Below are 21,097 nucleotides of genomic sequence, written 5' to 3' on the forward strand. Positions count from 1 at the left end.
ATGCATCTACTCATATTAGAAAGGCAGAGTAGATTAGACAGATGGAATGGCCTATCTACTATCTCATGGTCTTACTTTGAAAAGGTCTTGTTTATTTATGTACATGATATTGAATGTTAACATACAAGTACAGCAAGCAACTATTTATCTAGATTATTTTATTCTTTATGTAAGTTTAGTCATATTAAAATAGTAGAATACTTCTATTTTTTTTCTTTTTGGCTGCGAGAGTCAAAATTAAGTATAATTTTGGAGACTTGCCAGTTTGAGACTAGGGATTAGATGAGGTGTAGGTTAGCATTCAGCTCCATTGTAGAACTGTTCAATGGTGGGAGGAAGGTGGGGGTTTTGTGAGATTAGTTTTATTGTATCTGGGTAACTTAAATATAAATCTGTTCCGTATTTTGGTCTTTGCCATTTTTGGGGTTCTTCTGAATGTGGTGCAAGCAAACACAGAAATCTTTACTTTTACAATTTTAAAATAAACTTTTAAATGGATATTAAAAATTATAACTTTGTTTCTCTGAATGTTATGGCTTTAACCATCCAATTAAATGAAAAAAAAATTAAAAAAATGTTTAAAATATTATATTTGTGCAAGAGATACAAATTTGCAGAGGACAAAAATCGATTTTTTAAATTCTGGAGAGGTTTGCAATTTCATTCCTTGCCTCAGTTTAAAGATAAAGGTGTATTGATGTTTATTGACTCCAAAGTTCCTCTTGTGCATTTTAAAATGATTATGGATCCCCTGGGTAGATTCATAATAGTTACAGGTACATTGAATAATAAAAGTTGCCTTGCTTAATATATGTGCTATTAATTTTGACAATCGAGATTTTTTTTTATATAAAGGTGTTTGCTTCTAAATGAATATATACTGATTATGGGTTAAGATTTTAACTGTTGGCGTAATCCAATGATTGATAGGTCTTCTTCTCATCAGAGGCTTCCAAGTAAATTTGCTACTTTTATACTCTTTTTTGATTGATTATGGATTTGTTGATATAGAGAGGCTTTTACGTCCAAAAGACAAAAATGTTCTCTTTTTTTCCTCATGTTTATCATAGTTATTCTAGGATAGATTATTTCTTTATTGATACTCGTCTGGTTTCTTTGGTAAAGGACTGTGTATATGATGCAATTGCTGTTGCCAATCATGCACCCTTGAAACTCTCTTAAATTTTCTGATGTCATTTTGGACCTCAGCAGTGGCAGTTCAATTCAACTTTACTTCAAGATGAGAAGTTTGTAGGCTTTATTAAGGAATATATTTTTTAAAATTCAACTGACGAAATGCCAACCCTGTTTGGGATACATTTAAGGGATACCTATGAGGACAAGTAGTTTATTGTTCAGCAGGGTTAATGAAAAGTATAAAAGAACATTTGTTATTACTGAATAAAAAATTTTAAGAAATTGATAGAGAATACTCAAGGAAACCAAATATAGATCTCAATAAGGAAAAAGTAGAACTCCAAATGCAATATAATTTATTATTAACACATTTTATTGAGATACAAATGCTTAATTCAAAAAGCAAGATATTGCAGACAATGAGTGAGAAGATTGATATGCAATTTGTGTCTGTATGGCATGATGTTAACATACAATTTTAATATGTCAAAGGAGAGATGAAGAATATTAAGGAAAAAATGAAAAGATAGACACGCGATTGATAAAATTAAAGCACAAATTCAGAAAGTTGAAGAAAATATCCAAGAGTTTCATGATGAAGTGGAACAATGCAAGACGTAGTTAATAAACTGGAAGATTCATCTTTGGCATGGGGTTTATAGAGAAAAAAACTTTAGCAAAAAATTGATAAATTGGAAAATCATAGCCAAAAAAATGCAGATTGTTTGGTTGATAGAGGATTTTGAAGGTTCTAATAATGTACAATTTTTTTCATAAATGGTTCCTAGAAGTTTTGGGTTCTGACCATTTCCTGAATGGAATTGAATTGCACAGAGCACAGAGCCAATAGAAAGAAACCATTGCTAGGGCAGACCCCACATTCTGTTTTGATCAGGGGCTTGCATTATCAAGATAAAGAGAGAATATTGAGAGTGGCTGTCCAGAATGCTTGAAATCATCAGGGCCCATTGATGGTGGCTGAAAAGAAAGTGTATTTCTGTACAGCAGTCGTGAACAGAAGTTCAATCCAACTAGATCAGTTTTATGGAGGAAAGGATACATGTTTTCCTTTCATCTTCCAGCTATATTTAAGGTGTTTCTGAGAGAGAACCAAGCGCGATAATTTTGCAAATGAGATGGAAGCACTGGAGTTTGCCAATTCTCTTATAGATATTATATAGGATCAATAAGTTGGTGTAGAAAAATTGATTATCCAACAAGTTTAGTTATATCAACCAAAGGTGATGCAGCTGCAGGAAATGTTTTGACACCACAAAAAAATTGAGGATCCGGAGAATGAAGGAATGAATAAGCACATTGAGGCCGTTGCCTATAATTTTTTAAAATTATATAATGATTGTTCTCACGGGGTTTGGGGGGGGGTAGGTTTCCTTCTCCTTCCTTAACCATTTTGTGCCACCACTTCCCGCACAGTAGAGGGGGGCACAGCTGGTTTTTCAGGGGGGGGGGGGCTTTTTAAGTTTTTTCTTCTTTTTCTCTATTTTCTGCTATGAACTAGTGTGATCGATGATTGTATGATGTGGGAGATGCAGGAGGAGAGGCAAAGGGGAGTCCTGAGTATTTTGGGAAGTTGGGAAATGGCTGTGACTAAGGTATTAAATTTTCTAATATAAATGGGATTAATAATTTGATTAAGAGGAAAAAGGTCTAAGATCATATCAAGAAAATGAAAGTTGCTATTGCTATTTTGCAGGAGACTCATTTAACAGAGAAGGAACATTAGAAATTAAAAAGAGATTGAGTAGGTCGAGTGATAGCTTCAACGTTAAACTCTAAAGCGAGAGGGGGTGGCAATATTGATTAAGAAGACTCTACCTGTTAAAATACAAAAAGTGATAATTGATCCTGTCGGAAGATTTGTTTTGATTCACTGTAAAATTCATTTTGACATGTGGACAATTCTGAGCATTTATGCACCAAATGTAGATGATGAAGCATTTATTTGGGATACTTTAATGTTTTTAGCCAAAATGCATGAGGAAGTATTAATAGTTGTCTTTCTCCAGTGTTGGACAAATCAGCAAGATTAGTTACGCAAGCTAAAGCGGCAAAAGCAACTTTGAGTTTGATTAAAGAGTTAGATTTAACAGAAATTTGGTGAAGGCTAATCCAAAAAAAGGGATTATTCCTTTAATTCACATTGGAATGATTCTTATTTGAGAATAGATTTATTTTTATTATCAACACAATTGCAGGGAAGAATTACATATGCTGAGTATAAGCCTAAAATTCTGTCACCACTCTTAATGGCATTCTCGGTACCTGAGAAAGAGCAATGGCTTATAGGCGGAGATTTAATTCAATATTGTCGAAGAGGGTAGATTTTTGTGATTTTATAAGGTAACAAATTCAAGATTTTTTAGAAATAAACTCAGTAGCTAATATTTATTGTTTGGGGTGCATTGATAGGTCAGATAAGCTATACAGCAAAAATTAAGAAAGATTATATGAAAGAGGTTGATCAATTGGAAAAGGAAAAGTTTTGGAGAAGGGTTTACAAAGAAATGCTTCTGAGGATAAAGGAAGAAATTAATAACTAAAAATTTTATTATAATACAATTCAAACTTATAGAATGGAAAAATTAACAGGGGAAATGGCTCAAAGTTCTTGCTTGGCAATTGAAAACAGAACTTTGAGAACAATTAATGCTATTTTAAAAATTCTAAGGTGATTACTTATAAACTTCAAGAAGTTAATGATTCATTCAGAGATTTTTATTCTAATTTATATAAATCTGAATCTAGGTGTGATGAAACTAAGATTGAATTTTTTTTAGCCCAAATAAGTCACCTAGCTTGAATTATCGTGATCAAAGACACTTCTTTTATTGCAAAAGAAGTTAGTGAGGCATTAAGTTCATTGCAAAGTCACCAGGGGAGAATGGTTTTCCACTTGAGATTTTTAAAGAAACTTAAGGATTTTTTAATACTTCCTTTTATGATGTGTAAAATCAAGGGACAGTCTCATTCTCTAATGGAATCTTTTTCATCTGCAATTATTACCGTTATACCAAAGAAAGAGACCAAATAAAGCCAGTGCCTTGTCGACCATTATCTCTACTGAAAGTAGGATTGAGTAGGTCGAGTGATAAAATTGTTGCTGAACTTTTGGCGAATAGATCAGCTAAATACTTACTAAATTTAATTTATATGGATCAAAGAGGCTTTGTAAAGAAGAGACAAACTGCTGATAATGTTGCTAAATTGATTAGTTTAATTAATTTAGCACAGAAAAGGGGAGAAGGCCTTTGATATTCTTGAATGGGTCTTTTTAAGATATTGAAAAAGTTTGGCCTTGGGCCAATATTTATATAAAAGTACATGTGCAAAAGTGGTGACCAATAGACATTTCTACTCCTTTTCAACTGCCTAGATAGAGTAGGCAGGATTGTCCTCTATCGCCAGCTTTGTTTATTTTAGCAATAGAGCCTCTAGCGGAGCTGTTAAAACAAAATCCTATGATTAAGGGTACAAAGGTTAATCAAGAGGAATATAAATTAAATTTGTCTGATGACGTTTTGGTTTATTTGACAGATACTATGAATTCTTTACATCAATTACATACAAGATTAGAAGAGCATGGTCAAGTGTCAGGGATAAAAGTGAAATTATGCCTTTAGTTGAGAGCAACTATACAGTGTAGAAGGGCCACTCAATTTAGGTGACCTGATGCTTGAATTATATATTTAGGCATTTGGATATATAAGGATTTGAACAATTTACATGAATTATTTACCATTACTTAATAAAATTATTGATGATGATTTGAATAAGTGGATCAACCTACCTATAACTTTAATTGATAGGGTAAATTGTATTAAGATTAATATTTTTCCAAGAGTTCAATGTCTTTTTCAGTTGACCCCATTTCCAATTCCCCAAAAATTTTTTAAACATTTGAATACAAATGTTACGAGGTTTTTCTGGAAAGGCGAGTGTTTCTTTGGAAAAATTGACTTGAAAGTTTGAGTTGAGGGGGGGTGCTCCAACTTCCCCTTTTTAAGAATTATTACAAGGCTGCCCAATTGAGATTTATTAATGTATTGTCTGGTTTACATAAAATTTTTGTTTGGGTTAATATAGAGCTTAGTAAAATAGAAGAAATAAAATTTGCAGGATTTTATTTATAAATGGAATTCTAAATTGTTGGTTGGAAGTAGGGATCCCATTACTGCAATTTTTGGATTACCTATGATAGATTTGACTTATTTATCTCTTCCTGCGGATTGTATGATTGCTTTTCTTACACTAATGGCTAGAAGATCTATACTATTGAATTGGAAAGAGGTTAATCCTCCCACTGTTTTCCAATGGTTTACCCAAACTATACTATGTTTAAATTTAGAGAAAATTAGAAACTCTGTCTATGAATCCCCTTCTAAGTTTGAGTTAACCTGGCGACCATTTATTCAATATTTTCATTTGTGGTGAGTTGATCTGGCTCTGTTTTCTTTTTATGATTATGTATGATAATTGGGCTGTTAGATGAGATCGGAGTGATCGGCGTGATTTAGCTATATCGGTAGGTTTTTTTTTAAGTTTTTAATTCAGATTTGTTTTTTCTTCCTTTTTGGGGTTTTTTTTTCTCTCTTTTTTAATATATTTTTATTAATTATATCATTTTTTTAGAGATAGTTTATACTCTAAACTGATCTAAAAAAATTTTTTATATATTTTTATTCTGCAATATTATTGTTTAATATCTCTGTATTAATTCATTATTTACTATGTATTTTTCATATCTCTTTGAACTGTATGTGTTTATAAATTATAATAATAAAAAGATTGGAAAAGAAAGAAAGAAAGGAAGTAGGGGATACACCTATTTTGAAACATCTGATTGAACTATGAAATAAAATTGATTATGAAATAGGTATGAAAGGATTAGTTTCAAGAAAAATGCCTTTATATCAAAATAGACCCAAGTTAAAACTATGTATCAAACTGAATTTGTAAAAATTGCTTTAGCAGTTTTTTGGAAATTAGATACAGATTTAGGGATAGAGAGAATGCATGCAGAACTCCGTAGTTGCATACCATTTGAGAAGATTACTCATAGATTACAAAATAAATATCATACATTTTGGAAAATGTGGCACCCATATTTTCAATATGTGGGTATGAACATTTAATAGACACTCTGAAGACTTCATTTCTTGGTAACCTCAACATGAGATTTTATGATATATATATAGTTTATTCCCCTGATATTCTCCAGTCCTTTTTCTATTTTCTTTCTTTTTATGGGGGCGGAGAATGGAGGGTGGCAGGGGGATTTCTTTTAAACCACTTATATAATGTATGAAAGTTTTTTCATTGACTGAAATGCATTTACTACTATGGTTTAAAATTTGTAAATAAAATATTAAAAATGATAAGGACCCTTTAGATCACACATGTCAAACTCAGGTCCGCGGGCCAAATTTGACCCGTGATATAATTATATTTGGCCCGCAAAATCATATCAAATATGTATTACAGCTGGCCCGCTGGCCGCCGTGCCAGTGTAGCGCATGCACAGCTAATACTACAAATCCCAGAATGCTTTTCCAATGCATTGGCACTGGCCCGTCAGCCCGCTCATCGCCCCCACCTCCTCTCTTTACTTTCATTAGCATCTGTGACCTGTCGCCCAACTCACATGTAATAAACCCCTTACGAAAAATGGCCAAACGAAAGACAGAAAGCAGGACCTTTCAAGACAGGTGGGAGGCAGACTATATGTTCATCATTTTAAAAGACAAACCTGTTTGTCATTGAAGCAAGTTGTTATTTTTTTTGACTTGTTGGCTTGTGAAAAAAAATACATTTAAAAGGAGCTTAAAAGCTATAGAGAAATATTATTTATTGAATATTTTATTTCTCATTTGTTAATGCTTCTTCTGGAAAGAGTTTAACCAAAACTATTATTAAACATTTATTTTAAAATAAGAAAAAGTTTAACATTACATATGTTGAAAGAAGAGAAAACATGCAGATGTTGTTGAAAATTTTCAATAAATATTTAGTTTGGCCCACGACTTAGTCCAAGTTTTTAATTTTGGCCCTTTGTGAATTTGAGTTTGACACCCCTGCTTTAGATTGTCCTTCTATTAGGTTTATCCACTTATTCAAATCATCATCAATAATTTTATTAAGTAATGGTAAATAATTCATGTAAATTGTTCAAATCCTTATATACCCAAATGCCTAAATATTAAATTCAAGCATCAGGTCACCTAAATTGAGTGGCCCTTCTACACTGTATAGTTGCCCTCAACTAAAGGCATAATTTCACTTTTATCCCTGACACTTGACCATGCTCTTCTAATCTTGTATGTAATTGATGCAAAGAATTCATAGTATCTGTCAATAGTATCTGACCAATATTGTTAGTGAATGTTGATTCCAAAATTCTTTCTAAGATTTTAGCTTTCAGATTGGAAAATATTTTTCCTCACATAATTTTTATAACCAAACAGGATTTATAAAAGAATCGTTATTCACATTTTAATATCCGTAGGATATCTGTTTGAAATTTTGAAAGATTTAATTTCGATCCTGATTTTATTTCATGGATTAATTTGATCCATCATGTTCCTGTTGCTGCAGTAATTACTAATAATCAAAAATCCTCTTTTAAAAAAAAAATGTTTTGAGGAATTAGACAGGGTTGTCCATTAAGTCCTTTATTATTAACCAAGCCTTGGAACCTTTAGCGATAGCACTTCGTGACTCCAGTGGTTTTCAGGGTATTAACAGAGAAGATTTAATTCATAAGCTATCTTTATGTGCAGATGATCTTTTAGAAAATATTTCAGATCCTGAGAATTCCTTTCCTTCAATGCTGTTTGTGCTTTCCCAATTCCGTATATTTTCAGGATACAAATTGAATCTCCACAAAAGTGATCTATTTCCATTGAATATGTATAGACCTATCGATGAGCATATACCTTTTAGAATGGTTAAACAACGCTTTGCATGTCTTGGGATTTAGATAATTAAAACATTTAAAAATTTATACAAATGTAATTTTCTCTCTTTGATTGACTTTGTGAAACAAACACCTTCTAGATCAGGGGTGTCAAACTCAAATTCACAGAGGGCCAAAATTAAAAACTTGGACCAAACTAAATATTTATTGAAAATTTTCAACATCTGCATGTTTTCTCTTCTTTCAACATGTGTAATGTTAAACTTTTTCTTATTAAAATAAATGTTTAATAATAGTTTTGGTTAAACTCTTTCCAGAAGAAGCATTAACAAATGAGAAATAAAATATTCAATAAATAATATTTCTCTATAGCCTTTAAGCTCCTTTTAAATGTATTTTTTTTCACAAGCCAACAAGTCAAAAAAATAACAACTTGCTTCAATGACAAACAGGTTTGTCTTTTAAAATGATGAACATATAGTCTGCCTCCCACCTGTCTTGAAAGGTCCTGTTTTCTGTCTTTCGTTTGGCCATTTTCCGTAAGGGGTTTATTACCTGTGAGCTGGGCGACAGGTCGCAGATGCTAATGAAAGTAAAGAGAAGAGGTGGGGGCGATGAGCGGGCTGACGGGCCGGTGCCAATGCATTTGCAAAGCATTCCGGGATTTGTAGTATTAGCTGTGCATGCGCTATACTGGCACAGCGGGCCAGCTGTAATACATATTTGATATGATCTTGCGGGCCAAATATAATTATATCATGGGCCAAATTTGGCCCGCGGGCCTGAGTTTGACATATGTGTTCTAGATGGTCTCCATTGACCACAACTTTAATAGGTTGTATAAATGCTATCAATTTCACCTAAATTTTTATGTATTTCAAGCAGTTCCAGTTTTTAATTCCTAAATCATTTTTTGATAATGCTGACTAAATTTTTTTCTTGTATATGGAATAATAAAAATCCTAGGTTGACTAAATTTCATTTGGAGAAATTAAAGAAAGATGGTGGTATGGCTTTATCTAATCTTAGATTTTATTACTGGGAAGTTAATACTTAAAATATTATTTTCTGGGTTTAATATTTTGACAAACCTCATTTGACAGATTTCAAACTGAAATCTGTACAGAGGTATTCATTAGCTGCTCTTCCTTTTACAATTTCTAAGATTAGTAGATATACCTTTAACCCAACACTCAAACACACATTACAGATTTGGTTTCAATTTCACAAATTTTTTGATTTAAAGAATTTTAGTTTATCTAGAGCTATTTATTTCAACTATTTTTTTCTTCATCATCTATAATGGATCAAGCTTTTCATTTCGGAAAAGCAAAGGAATTGTCTATTTTTTGGGTCTGTTTATAGATGGATGTTTAATGTCTTTTGATTATAATATCTAAAAAATATAAAAACCTAAATCACATTTTTTCTTAGATATTTCCAAGTTAGAAGTTCTTTGAACAAGATATGATCACTCCCATAGGCAATAATTAAAATAATTTATTAAAATTGCAATCAATCACTAATGATAAAATTAAAGCTTGGAAATTGGAACTTCAGTCACTTCTCCCAGAGAAACTTTGGGAAAAGATTTTTGTAATGGTTAATACCTCTTCACTTGTGCTTAAATTGCTGGATGACGATGTTCTGGAACTATGGACGCTGACAAGAAAGTGCCACTACGAGGTGGTCTCAGCCGAGGTGAGGAAAGAGAAACAAGCCCGAGAAACCCTCGTGCCTGGAATGAGTTCAAGGTATGTGAGGCAGTAACTGTTGGGAGTTGGGGATGAAGGACCTTGCCAGTACCATCAATCTAGCAAAATCCCTCAAACAGGCCCAATTGGGAGCGGACCACTTCGCTAATGAAAGTAGCACCTTCTCGGAAAGCCAGGCCTACTGAGCACAGCTGTCCCAGATACCGACTACTCCGGCCTTACGTGACCAGGAGTGCTACTTCAGCGGACAAGCCAAACACCCCCATGCCATATGCCCCGCGAGAGACTCCATGTGTTCCAGCTGCAGTAAGAGGGGACACTGGGCTAAAGGCTGTTGGACAAATGGGAACCCCAGGAAGGCCACCGTGTGAGTGGCCCCCGAACAGTCACACACCCTGTGCCAAGCCCAGAGGCATGGACCCCGCTTCTCCATGCTGCTCACTACTGCTATCTTGCTGCACCTTGTGGCAGGAACCGCGACTGGAAGAGAAGCAACAGCAGTCATCTTGCCTCTCCTCGTGGTCGATGCCACCTCTCCAGCCTTTGGATCAAGATGACAGTGGTAGAGGGAGAGATGCAGCCTCCGGAGCACTGGCATCAGTCTTCCTCAACAAAGCAAAACCCCACCAGCTGAGTAACTCGATGATGGAGGTGAGGGTAAACTGACATCTGACGAACTGTTTAATAGACACTGGGAGAGCTTATAAACTCGATGACTGCTCGGCGGTTGCAGTGAACTGGGATTCACTGGAAGGGTGTTGTGCTGATGGCTGGTCCCGCCTCCTGGCTCCACCACATCTGCTCACTCATAACCCTCGTTTCCTGCCTAAATACAGAACCCTTCTGAAGACCACTGTAAGACCCTACCCTTAGTTATAAGCTAATAAAAGAGTTTGTTCTCCCTCCAGTCGTGAGAGCTTTTATTCACGCTACAATTTTATTAGCTTATTTCCTAAACGATGGAAGTGCTACTCAAGCCATGTTTGCTATTGATAGACCCTCTGTCCCCTGACGCGGATGAGGAGTTCACATACTGGCTAGACTGCTTCCAGGCCTACCTGAACAAGACCAGAGATGTCTTCCACATCGATGAACTCAGGAGGTCCATACTCATTTCGGGGGTAGGAACGAAGGGGTATGCAGTCATCAGGGACTGCTCTACTCATGACACTGCCATCAAGGTGTTGAAGGCTAGGTACCTGAAGTCGCAGAACAAGGTCCTAGCAAGGTACCGACTCGCGCTATGTCACCAGTGGCCAGGAGAGACCATCAATGACTACCTGCTGGATCAGTGGACGCTCTGTGGAGACTTGCCAAGAAGTTCAGGTACGAAGCGGCTATGGACCACGTTCATGAGGAAGAACAGATCCAGTACACTCTAGTCACGGGGATCTGTCGAAGTACGAGGCAGCGTTTGCTCGAGTTGGGAAAGAGGGACCTGGCTAGCCACTTTGAACTGGCCAAATCATTGGAACAGGCTAATTTCGAGAACCTCGAAGCCAGCCTCATCCAGGTGACCCCTTCCAATGACCAGCTGCTCCTGCTACCCCTGCCCTAATGGTTGCCACTTCCTGTGCTAGGGAGTGCTTTTTCTGCGGCAAGAGCCAATATCCCTGATCTCATTGCCCACCAAAAGACACAGTGTTCCAGCTGTGACAAGAAAGGGCATTGGACAAGGGTTTGCCATGCGAGGGGAAGCCTGGGGAAGTCTGCAGCCTGCACCGCTCCAAGATTCAATTCTAGCCCCAAGCTGTCTGCCCCAAATTCACCCAAACCCACTTGCTGCGCTGCAGACCGACGAAGGGTGGCAGTGAGGAAACGGCACGAGGTTGATGCCACCTTACCCACGCAGGGCAACCCAGAACAGTGGAGGCCACTTGAGTGAGGAGCATGGAGTCTCCCAGGGACCTAGCCTCAGTGGTACTAGATCAGGACAGACCTCTCCAGCTCAGCAACTCCATAGTGACTGTGAAGGTAAATGGACATTCAACTAAATGCCTAATTGATATGGGCTCTACTGAAAGCTTCATAGACTCACGGACTATGCAAAAATACAACCTGAAGATGTATCCTTCCAATTATCACAATTTCCTTGCATCTCATTCGCGTTCTACACACGTTCAACAACATTGTATAGTACACCTGTCATTTGAAGGGGGGAAATTTCTATAAATTTCACTTGTATATACTTGATGAATTGTGTACTCTGGTGTTGTTGGGTCTGGACTTTCTATGTCACCTTAAAAGAATGACCATGGAATACTCAGGCCCACTTCCCCCAATCATGGTGTGGAACGGAATGTCCCAAAAGCCCGACATAACAGGTGATCTCTCCACATTGAATATTGAAACTCCCCCATCTTGTTTCAGAACCGAACCCCTAACTGTAAGTTGATAGCCGCAAAGAGCAGGCAATATAGTGTAGGGGACAGAAAATTTATTAGAGCTGAAACACAGCGCCTGCTTAAAGAAAAATTGAACCCAGTAACAGCCCATGGAGAGCCAGGTAGTAATCATTAGAGGGGGGAAAAACTCCAGGCTAGTGATTGACTATAGCTAAACTATTAATCATTTCACACTCCTGGATGCATACCCTCTCCCCTGAATCTCAGACATGGTAAATGAAATTGCGCAGTACTGGATCTATTCAACCATCGACCTGAAAGCTGCATTTCACCCGTTACCAATCCATTCTGAGGACCACCCTTACACCACATTCGAGGCAGACGGACGGCTTTATCAGTTCCTGAGGGTCCCTTTCGAACTGGGTCTCGGCCTTCCAGAGGCAGATGGACGATATGGTAAGCAAGTACGGGATAAGGGCTACCTTCCCCTATCTCAACAACATCACCATTTGCGGACACTATCTGGAGGACTTCGATGCCAATGTTCAGAAATTTCTCCACACAGCCAAATCCCTGAACATCACTACAATGCCAGTAAGTGCGTGTTAGGACCAAATGCCTAGCTATCCTGAGCTATGTGGTGGAGAACGGCATCATTAGCCCAGACCCTGAGCGCTCCCTCTTAGACCTCCCTATCCTGCTGACCATGAAGGCGGTAAGGAGGTGCCTGGTATTCTTCTCATACTACGCCGAGTGAGTACCTCATTACACTCACAAGGTGTACACCCTCTTAAAATCCACCTCCTTCCCATTGTTGGCCGAAGCCCAGGCGGCTTTCAACTGCATCAGGAGATACATCGCAAAATCTACCATACATGCAGTGGACGAAAATGCACCTTTCCAGGTGGAGCGCAATGCCTCCAATGTAGCTCTGGCTACTAACCTTAACCAGGCGGGCAGGCCAGTAGTTTTCTTTTCCCAGACCCTACAAGGCCATGAGCTCTGAAACCTGTCTGTGGGAAAAGGATGCTCAAGACATTATGGATGCCATCAGGCACTGGAGGTACTTCCTGGCCAGTAGGAAATTTACACTGCTCACCGATCAGTGACCTGTAGCATTCATGTTCAATAATACGAATAGGGGTAACATAAAGAATGTCAAGATCGGGAGGTGGAGGATTGAACTCTCCACCTATAACTATGAGGTGTTCTATAGGCCAGATCCACTGAATGAGCCTCCAGATGCCCTAACCCAAGGAATCTGTGCTGCTGCACACACCAGCCAGTTGCAATCATTTCACGATGAGCTCTGCTACCCTGGCATCACCCACATGGCCCACTTCATCAAGGCACGCAACCTGCCCATCTCTATTGAAGACATCAGGAGATGACTGGGTCATGCCAGGTCTGAGTGTAAACCGCATTTCTACCACACTGACGAAACGCACCTGATAAAAGCTGCCCAGCCCTTCGAACAACTCAGCGTTAACTTCAAGGGGCCCCTTCCCTCCACTAATGGAAACGTGTACTTTTTTAACATTATCGATGAGTACTCGCATTTTCCGTTCACTATCCCCTGCCCAGACACTCCCACCACCACAGTCATCAGAGCTCTGCACTCCATTTTCATCACGTTTGGGTATTCCAGTTATATTCATAGAGACCGGGACTCATCATTTATGAGCAAAGAATGTCAACAGTGTCTGCTTGCAAGAGGCATCGCCTCAAGTAGGACGACTAACTACAACCCCCAGGGGAACGGACAAGTTGAAAAGGAGAATACAACGGTTTGGAAGGCTGTAAAGCTAGCCCTCTGGTCTAAAAACCTTCCAGACCCACGCTGGCAAGTGGTTCTGCCCACTGTGCTCCACTCTATAAGGTCTCTTTTCTGCACCATGACCAATGCGACACCTCAAGAGCTAATGTTTGCATTCCTGTGGAAATACACGTCGGCGGCACTTTTCCAGCATGGCTAACACCACGACCAGTCCTGCTGAAAAAACATGTGAGGAGAAGCAAAACAGACCCGCCAGTTGAGAAAGTGCACCTACTGCATGCAAATTCAATGTATGTCTATGTGTCATAACCTGATAGCAGGGAGGACATTGTCTCGATCAAAGATCTGGCACCTTCAGGAACTCAGGTCCCAACACCCACAATAGGCCTCGAACCTCCAAACTCCTCACACAGGGTTCCGAACAATGTAGTTTCAACAGAGCTACCACTGGACCTGATCCCCACAACCCAAGAACCACAGGAGGCACAGGATGTTCTAGAAGAGCAAAGCCTACCAGTGCTAAGGCACTCAACTAGAATAACCAGGCCCCCTGACAGACTCAACTTGTAAATAATTTTTAAAAAAATTTCTGAATGTGGTCTGTTTTCACCTGCAATTCACTGTATGTAGATTAGATGGCTGACCTCTCCTCTTGGCTCCACCCCCCATCAGCCCTGATATAAACCCTGTTTTCCCGCCTTACCCCAGATTCACCTGAAGATCTCTGTAAATTCTGGCCTTTAGTTGTAAGTTAATAAAAGCATGTTTGTGCTCATCACAAGTCTGAGTACTATCCATTACATTACATGGGGTTTAACAATAATTTTTTTTCTCTTTTTTAATATTCCAAATTGAGGAGAAGGGGATAATATTTGGGAGGTCATGTGATGTGGGGAGAGTAAGAGGAGATAGAATCCCAGAGCTCCCAGGATCATAAGAAAATAAACAGAAAAAAAAACTTCATAAGAACTGTCAGATTACCTGGAAGGGACGCAAGAAGACGTCTTGAATAAAATAATGACAAAAGAAAGCAAACTCACAAGTAAAAATGCAAAGGAATTGGCGTTGAAACAGGAGACCCAACTCAAGGTGCCTCGTGGTGAGGAAAATGGTGGGGCCGCATCCAGGCCTGCTGAAGGAGTTGATGGTCCAACTGAGCAGCCCGCCCAGCAGGAGAGACCGGACCCAAGAGAAGACAACGCTGCGAACCCTCAAGTAGTGGCTCAAAGCCCTGCAGTAGCTCTTGAGGAAAGGGAGAGGCTTAGGACCCTCTCTCCCGCAACAAGAACACCAGGTTGAACGTCCTCGCGCAACGCGCGATGCCTGAGATGAAGCTGACATCTCCAGTCGTCGTGAGGCTGACAATCTAAGAAGCCAGGAGAAGCTAGCATCGGGTCCAAAGTCAGAGTAAACAGCAGGGCATGCCTCATTTCCAGCAGTGGGTCCAGCACCAGATTGAGCAGCATGGCGGGTTGCGAAGGAGTAGGTGGCGATGGGTCAGGCACAGGAACGAGGCCCAGCGGCAGGTCCAGCGCTGGGTCAGAAGAAACGGTGAATGCCAGCAGTGGGAGCGACGAGTCCGGGGACAGTGATGAGGATCCAGGCAGCAATGGAGGAGATGAAGGAATGCTCTGTGGGCCACAAGGCTCCAAAAAAAACTTTCATGAGGCAAAGCATGCAGGGGAGCTCTGAGCCCTCCCTGTGAGATGTGATGGAGGTGTTGGGCCTCATGAAGGACAGACTCTCCCAGGCAATGGATAAAGGACTCAGGACATGAGAGGAAAATTAGATAAAATACAGGGTGCCCTCTCCAGACTGATGGGAAGGATGTCAGAGGTAGAAGAAAGAAAGGGGACAAGCGAAGATACCATACATCGTTTGAGGAATAAACTTGACAATGCTGACGAGTGTATATGGGGAAAGTTAGACACCCCCGAAAATTATAGTAGGAGAAATAATATTAAAATAGTGGGGCAAAAAGAGGAGACTGAAGCACAGAACCCTTTTTTCCGAAGCTGGATCCCTGAGGTGTTGGGCAAAGGCACATTTGGGGAAGGGGTAGAAATAGAGAGGACACAGAGGTCCCTCCTCTCGAAACTGGGACCCAGGCAGAAACCATACTCTGTCCTGGTGAAACTATTACATTACCAGGACAGAAAAACAAAATATTGGGGGCAGCAGCATCCAGTGCAAAAAAAAAAGAGGATGTTCCATGGAAATAGAGGAGAAAGTTTTCTTTACCCTGATATTAGTGCTGCACTTTTGAAGGCCAGAAAGGTATATGAGCCAACCAAAAGGCTGATAAAGCAGAAGGTACATGACTGTGTGTTAAGACACCCAGCCACCCTGAAAGTGGTATTGCCAGGGGTAGGGGAAGGAAGTTTATTACTGACTCGAAGAGAGCAGGCATATTGTCAAAGAATTACCTATGCTAGGGGGTGAAGAGAACTAAAGCCAAGATGGGAACTAGCCCATAAGGATGTACATTTTATTGTACATTTATTAAGTATTCTGTCATAAAAAGATATGAATATTGTGCACATAGCAAATAGAAGTTATGTGATGTGTAATTTTTCTGGGAATCATGGGAGGTGGATGGAGGAGAAGATGGGTGCGAGGTGCACAACCTATCATGGGGGAGGGGAAAATGGTGATGACTTAAAGGATGTAGTCACCAAGGTGGGGGGATGGGGGGTGGGTGTGTGCAATATGGGGTGAGGGTTGCGATGGGAAAATAATTTTGGATTAACTAAATCTACTACTTCAGTTTGCGCTTGTGTTTTTCTTAAATCTTCCTTTGGTTCGTTATTTTAGTTTTTGTCTTTTTTTCCCCCAGGGTCTGATATGGGTCTGACATGGCTCTGGCAGTCAGGGGCAGATGGCTAAAGACAAAGGGCTGAATGAGGAGGGGATTCAGGGCAGTAGAGGTACAAAAGAAAAATAACTATGATAACCTCTAGGGCTATGGCTAAAAGCATAAAATTTGCAAGTTTCAATGTCAACAGTATGCTTTCTGCATCTCCAGGCCTCCTCTGCCTGCTGACATGTTGTCTCCTTTATCCTTTATTAGTGGCCCCATTTTATTCTCGTCATTCTTCTGTTCTTCACGTACACATAGAATGCTTTGGGGGTTCTCCTTCATCCTACTTGCAAGACTTTCTCGTGGCCCCTTCAAGTTCTCCCAAGTCCTTTCTTGACTACAACATAATTTTCATGAGGCCTTCCTGATTTTTTTTTCCAAGCTTCATTCTTCCTCTTAATTAGCTACCTCTCTCATTTTGTCAATCAGTTCCCTTTTCCTACCATCTTTTCCCTATCTAACTGGGACCGATCTCTCCAGAATCCCGTACAAATAGCCTCCAAATGTCCTCCACATTTTTTCTGTGCTTTTTTCCCCACCCCGAGAACATGTTCCCAATTTACTCTCCTTGTTTCTGCTTAATCCTACTGTAATTCGCCCCTACCCAATTAAACACTTTGCTATTTTGTCTGATCTTCTGTTAAATGTCAGGGAGTTGTGGTCACTATGACCAAAATGCTCCCAATGAGAGGTCTGTCACCTGTCTGGACACATCAAGTGACCTGTTGTCTGGACACATCAAGTACGAGATCCAGTATGGCTGTTCTGTATTCTGTGTCACCAATCCTTGAACACACCTGATAAATTCGGACCAAATTCCCTCTTGCAGTAAGGAGGTGCAGTCAACATTCAGGAAGTTGAAATTTCCTATAATAACCCTATTATTTTGGCTTAATTTTCTTTTTTCTGTTAGTATTGTCTGGTGTGCTGGGGATGACCCAAAACTTCACTATTAACAATGCATTATACAGACAAAGATGCATGATGTGGTTCTGAAGACACAAAAAAGTGCAGCTGGTGGAATCTGCAGCCAAAATCAAGCTGCTGGAACACTCATCAAGTTGGGCAGCATCTCAAGGAAGGTGGAGAGAAGGATTTGTTGACATTTCGGGCCAGGACCCTGCATCAGGTCATTGACCACAACGTGGCTCAAATTGCCATTCTAATTGCTACGTTAACCTCTCACCCAGTCAGAGATATTCCCTTTCATACTCCCATCATTCCCCTATCTTCACTGTTCCTGAAAAATACTTGTTTTCTCTCATTCTCAATTCTAACCAATAGTTTCAGACCAAAATGTTTTCTGTTCTAATTTTCACAGATGTTGCCTGAGCCACTGAGTATTTGCAGTATTTTCTATATTTATTTTATATTTTCAGCAGCTGCACTTGATTGATTTTCATATTTTCAGCAATAATTTGATCACAAGTAAACTTTCATTTCTTCCTTCCAAAAATTCCTTAGGAGGAACAGCTCATTAAATTTTATCTACACTGTACCCACGTTAACATACCTCTAAGTATATACTTGAGACCGCAGCAAGAAATGAAATCATATTTATCTTTCATTCCCATTTCTGGATTTATGGAGAAATATAGAGGAAAGCAATCAGGGAATGGGGCAAAACATAACTAAAACTGTAAGGAAACATGGGAGACAAGAAAAGGCAGAACATTGCAACTCCTACCTTGCCATCTTCTGAACAAATTCCAATATATTCTCCACTTTCATCCAAGCTAATCTGATTCACCTTCACAGAGCTCTGAAATGCAGCAATTAAAACAGACATGTCACTGATCAAATCATCAAAAGATGAATAGATATATCTCATCGTTGTCTGGACACATCAAGTTTAAAGCTAGGAAATGAACATGAATTTTGGTCAATGGTCCGTTTTTCCACAAGTAATAAAAATTAAAACATAATTTATCAATATTCAAATAATCAGGTAAAAATAATGTTAAGTATCCTGGAAAAGTCCTGCTTGATTCCTACCTAGATTTAATGGGCAATTGCACATTTTAACCCTGAGAGTTGGAATAGAGTATTTTTTTTTAATTAGGAAATTGGTCCTGAAAGTGCCAGATTAATATTAAAATCCAAATGATTCATGATATATATTAGAGATGAAACTCAATCCATCCAACCAATGTATGACTTCAGTCACACATGATTGAATCTTTATTTCCCATTGATGTGATCTCAAAGGTTGAAAACTGTACTGTTAAATAGACCACATCAAGATATGGTTGAATGAAAGGCGTGGTAATGAGATTGGAAATAGCGTTGGAGAAAAAGATTAGAAAATAACAAATACCAACATGATTAGCGTGGCTTGGAACAACACCATGTAATTATCTTTCACCCACTCAGCTGAGGGATAGATGGAAAAATGTCAGAGTTTAATCAGTAGATGCAATTGATAAATCTCCCAGGCCGGATGAGGTGCATCCGCGGGTTTTGAAAGGGGTGGGTTTGGAGATTGTAGATCCATTGGCGATGATCTTCCAGAAATCGATAGATGCTGGAGAGATTCCAGAGGAATGGAAGGTCGCAAATGTGGTTTCGCTGTTTAAGAAAGGTGGGAGACAGAAAAAAGGAAACTATAGGCTGATTAGTCTAACGTCAGTAGTTAGGAAGATATTAGAGTCAATCATCAAGGATGAGGTGATGAAATACCTCGAGATGCATAACAGGATAGGTCCAAGTCAGCATGGATTTTTAAGGGGTAGATCCTGCCTGACCAACCTATTAAGATATTTTTTGAAGAAATCTCAAGTAGGATAGACAAAGGAGAGGTTGTGGATGTTATCTATTTAGATTTTTTAAAGTTTTTCGATAAGGTGCCGCATATTAGGCGGCTAAATAAGATGAGGGCCCATGGAATTACAGGGAAGTTATTAAACTGGATAGAGAAGTGGCTGATAGGCAGGAAGCAAAGGGTTGAAATTAAAGGTTCTCATTATGGATGGCTGTCTGTAACTAGTGGTGTTCCGCAGGGGGTGTCAGTATTGGGGCCACTGCTGTTTACAATTTATATTAATGATTTGGATTGTGGTATAAATGGTTTTGTGGCCAAATTTGCGGATGACACCAAGATAGGTGACGGAGCAGGAAGTTACAGAAGGATATAGATAGGAGACTGAGCAAAATTATGGCTGATGAGATTCAACATAGAGAAATGTACAGTTGTACACTTTGGCAGTGGAAAGAGACAGGCAGAATACTGTTTGGATGGGATGAAAATTCAGACCTCCGATGTGCAAAGGGACCTGGGTGTCCTCCAGCAAGGAAACCAAAAAGTTAATGACCAGGTGAAATTGGTAGTGAAGAAAGCGAATGCTATATTGGCATTCATTTCAAGAGGAATAGTGGACAAGAATAAAGAGGTGTTGATGAGGCTCTATGGGGCACTGGTGAGGCCTCATTTGGAGTATTATGTGCAGTTTTAGGCCCCCTATATTAGAAAGGATGTGATGCTTTTGGAGAGGGTGCAGAGTAGATTTACTAGGATGATTCCTGGAATGCAAGGGCTAACGTACGAGGAGTGTTTGGCAGCTCTTGGGTTGTACTCATTGGAGTATAGAAGAATGAGAGGAGATCTCATAGAGGCATTTTGTATTTTGAAAAGTTTAGATAGGATGGATGTGGGTAAGATGTTTCCCTTGGTGGGTGAATCAAGGACAAGGGGTCATAGTCTGAAAATTAGAGGCTATCCATATAAAACGGAGATTAGGAAGAACTTCTTTAGCCAGAGGGTCATGGATCTCTGGAACTCGCTGCCACATACAGCAGTGGAAGCGAGATCACTGGGAGTATTTAAACAAGAAATAGACAAGTATCTAATTAGTGAGGGCATCAAGGGATATGGGGAAAAGGCCAGAAATTGGAACTAGTGTAGAGGAGCTGAGTGTATTTTTATGGAACAGACTTGATGGGCCTAGTGGCCTCCTTCTGTTCCTTTGTCTTGTGAATTGTAGCACTTGAGGCTTCTAGACAAACATATGCATGGGTCAATCTCTAGCATGCAAGTCACACAATTTGTAATAAATGAAATGAGATACAAAATCTTGTATCATTACAGCAGTTTCATTCTTTTCTTCTTCTTTGGCTTGGCTTCGCAGACGAAGATTTATGGAGGGGAAATGTCCACATCAGCTGCAGGCTCGTTTGTGGCTGACAAGTCTGATGCGGGAAAGGCAGACACGGTTGCAGCGGTTGCAAGGGAAAATTGGTTGTTTGGGGTTGGGTGTTGGGTTTTTCCTCCTTTGTCTTTTGTCAGTGAAGTGGGCTCTGCGGTCTTCTTCAAAGGAGGCTGCTGCCCGCCGA

The 21,097-nt window shown here is 39.3% G+C and overlaps 1 protein-coding gene across 8 annotated transcripts in view; it reads right to left on the reverse strand.

Annotated features, from left to right (window-relative positions):
• Positions 1–21,097, reverse strand: part of vps41 (VPS41 subunit of HOPS complex) — a 191,659-nt gene that overhangs the window by 121,181 nt on the left and 49,381 nt on the right. For all 8 annotated transcript variants that reach the window (XM_069920645.1, XM_069920646.1, XM_069920644.1 and 5 more), the window contains one exon: positions 18,456–18,530. In XM_069920645.1, the coding sequence (XP_069776746.1) occupies positions 18,456–18,530 (75 nt within the window). The remainder of the gene's footprint in view (positions 1–18,455; positions 18,531–21,097) is intronic.

This window comes from Narcine bancroftii, chromosome 2 (genome assembly GCF_036971445.1).
Source record: "Narcine bancroftii isolate sNarBan1 chromosome 2, sNarBan1.hap1, whole genome shotgun sequence".
Taxonomy (NCBI): Eukaryota; Metazoa; Chordata; class Chondrichthyes; order Torpediniformes; family Narcinidae; genus Narcine; species Narcine bancroftii.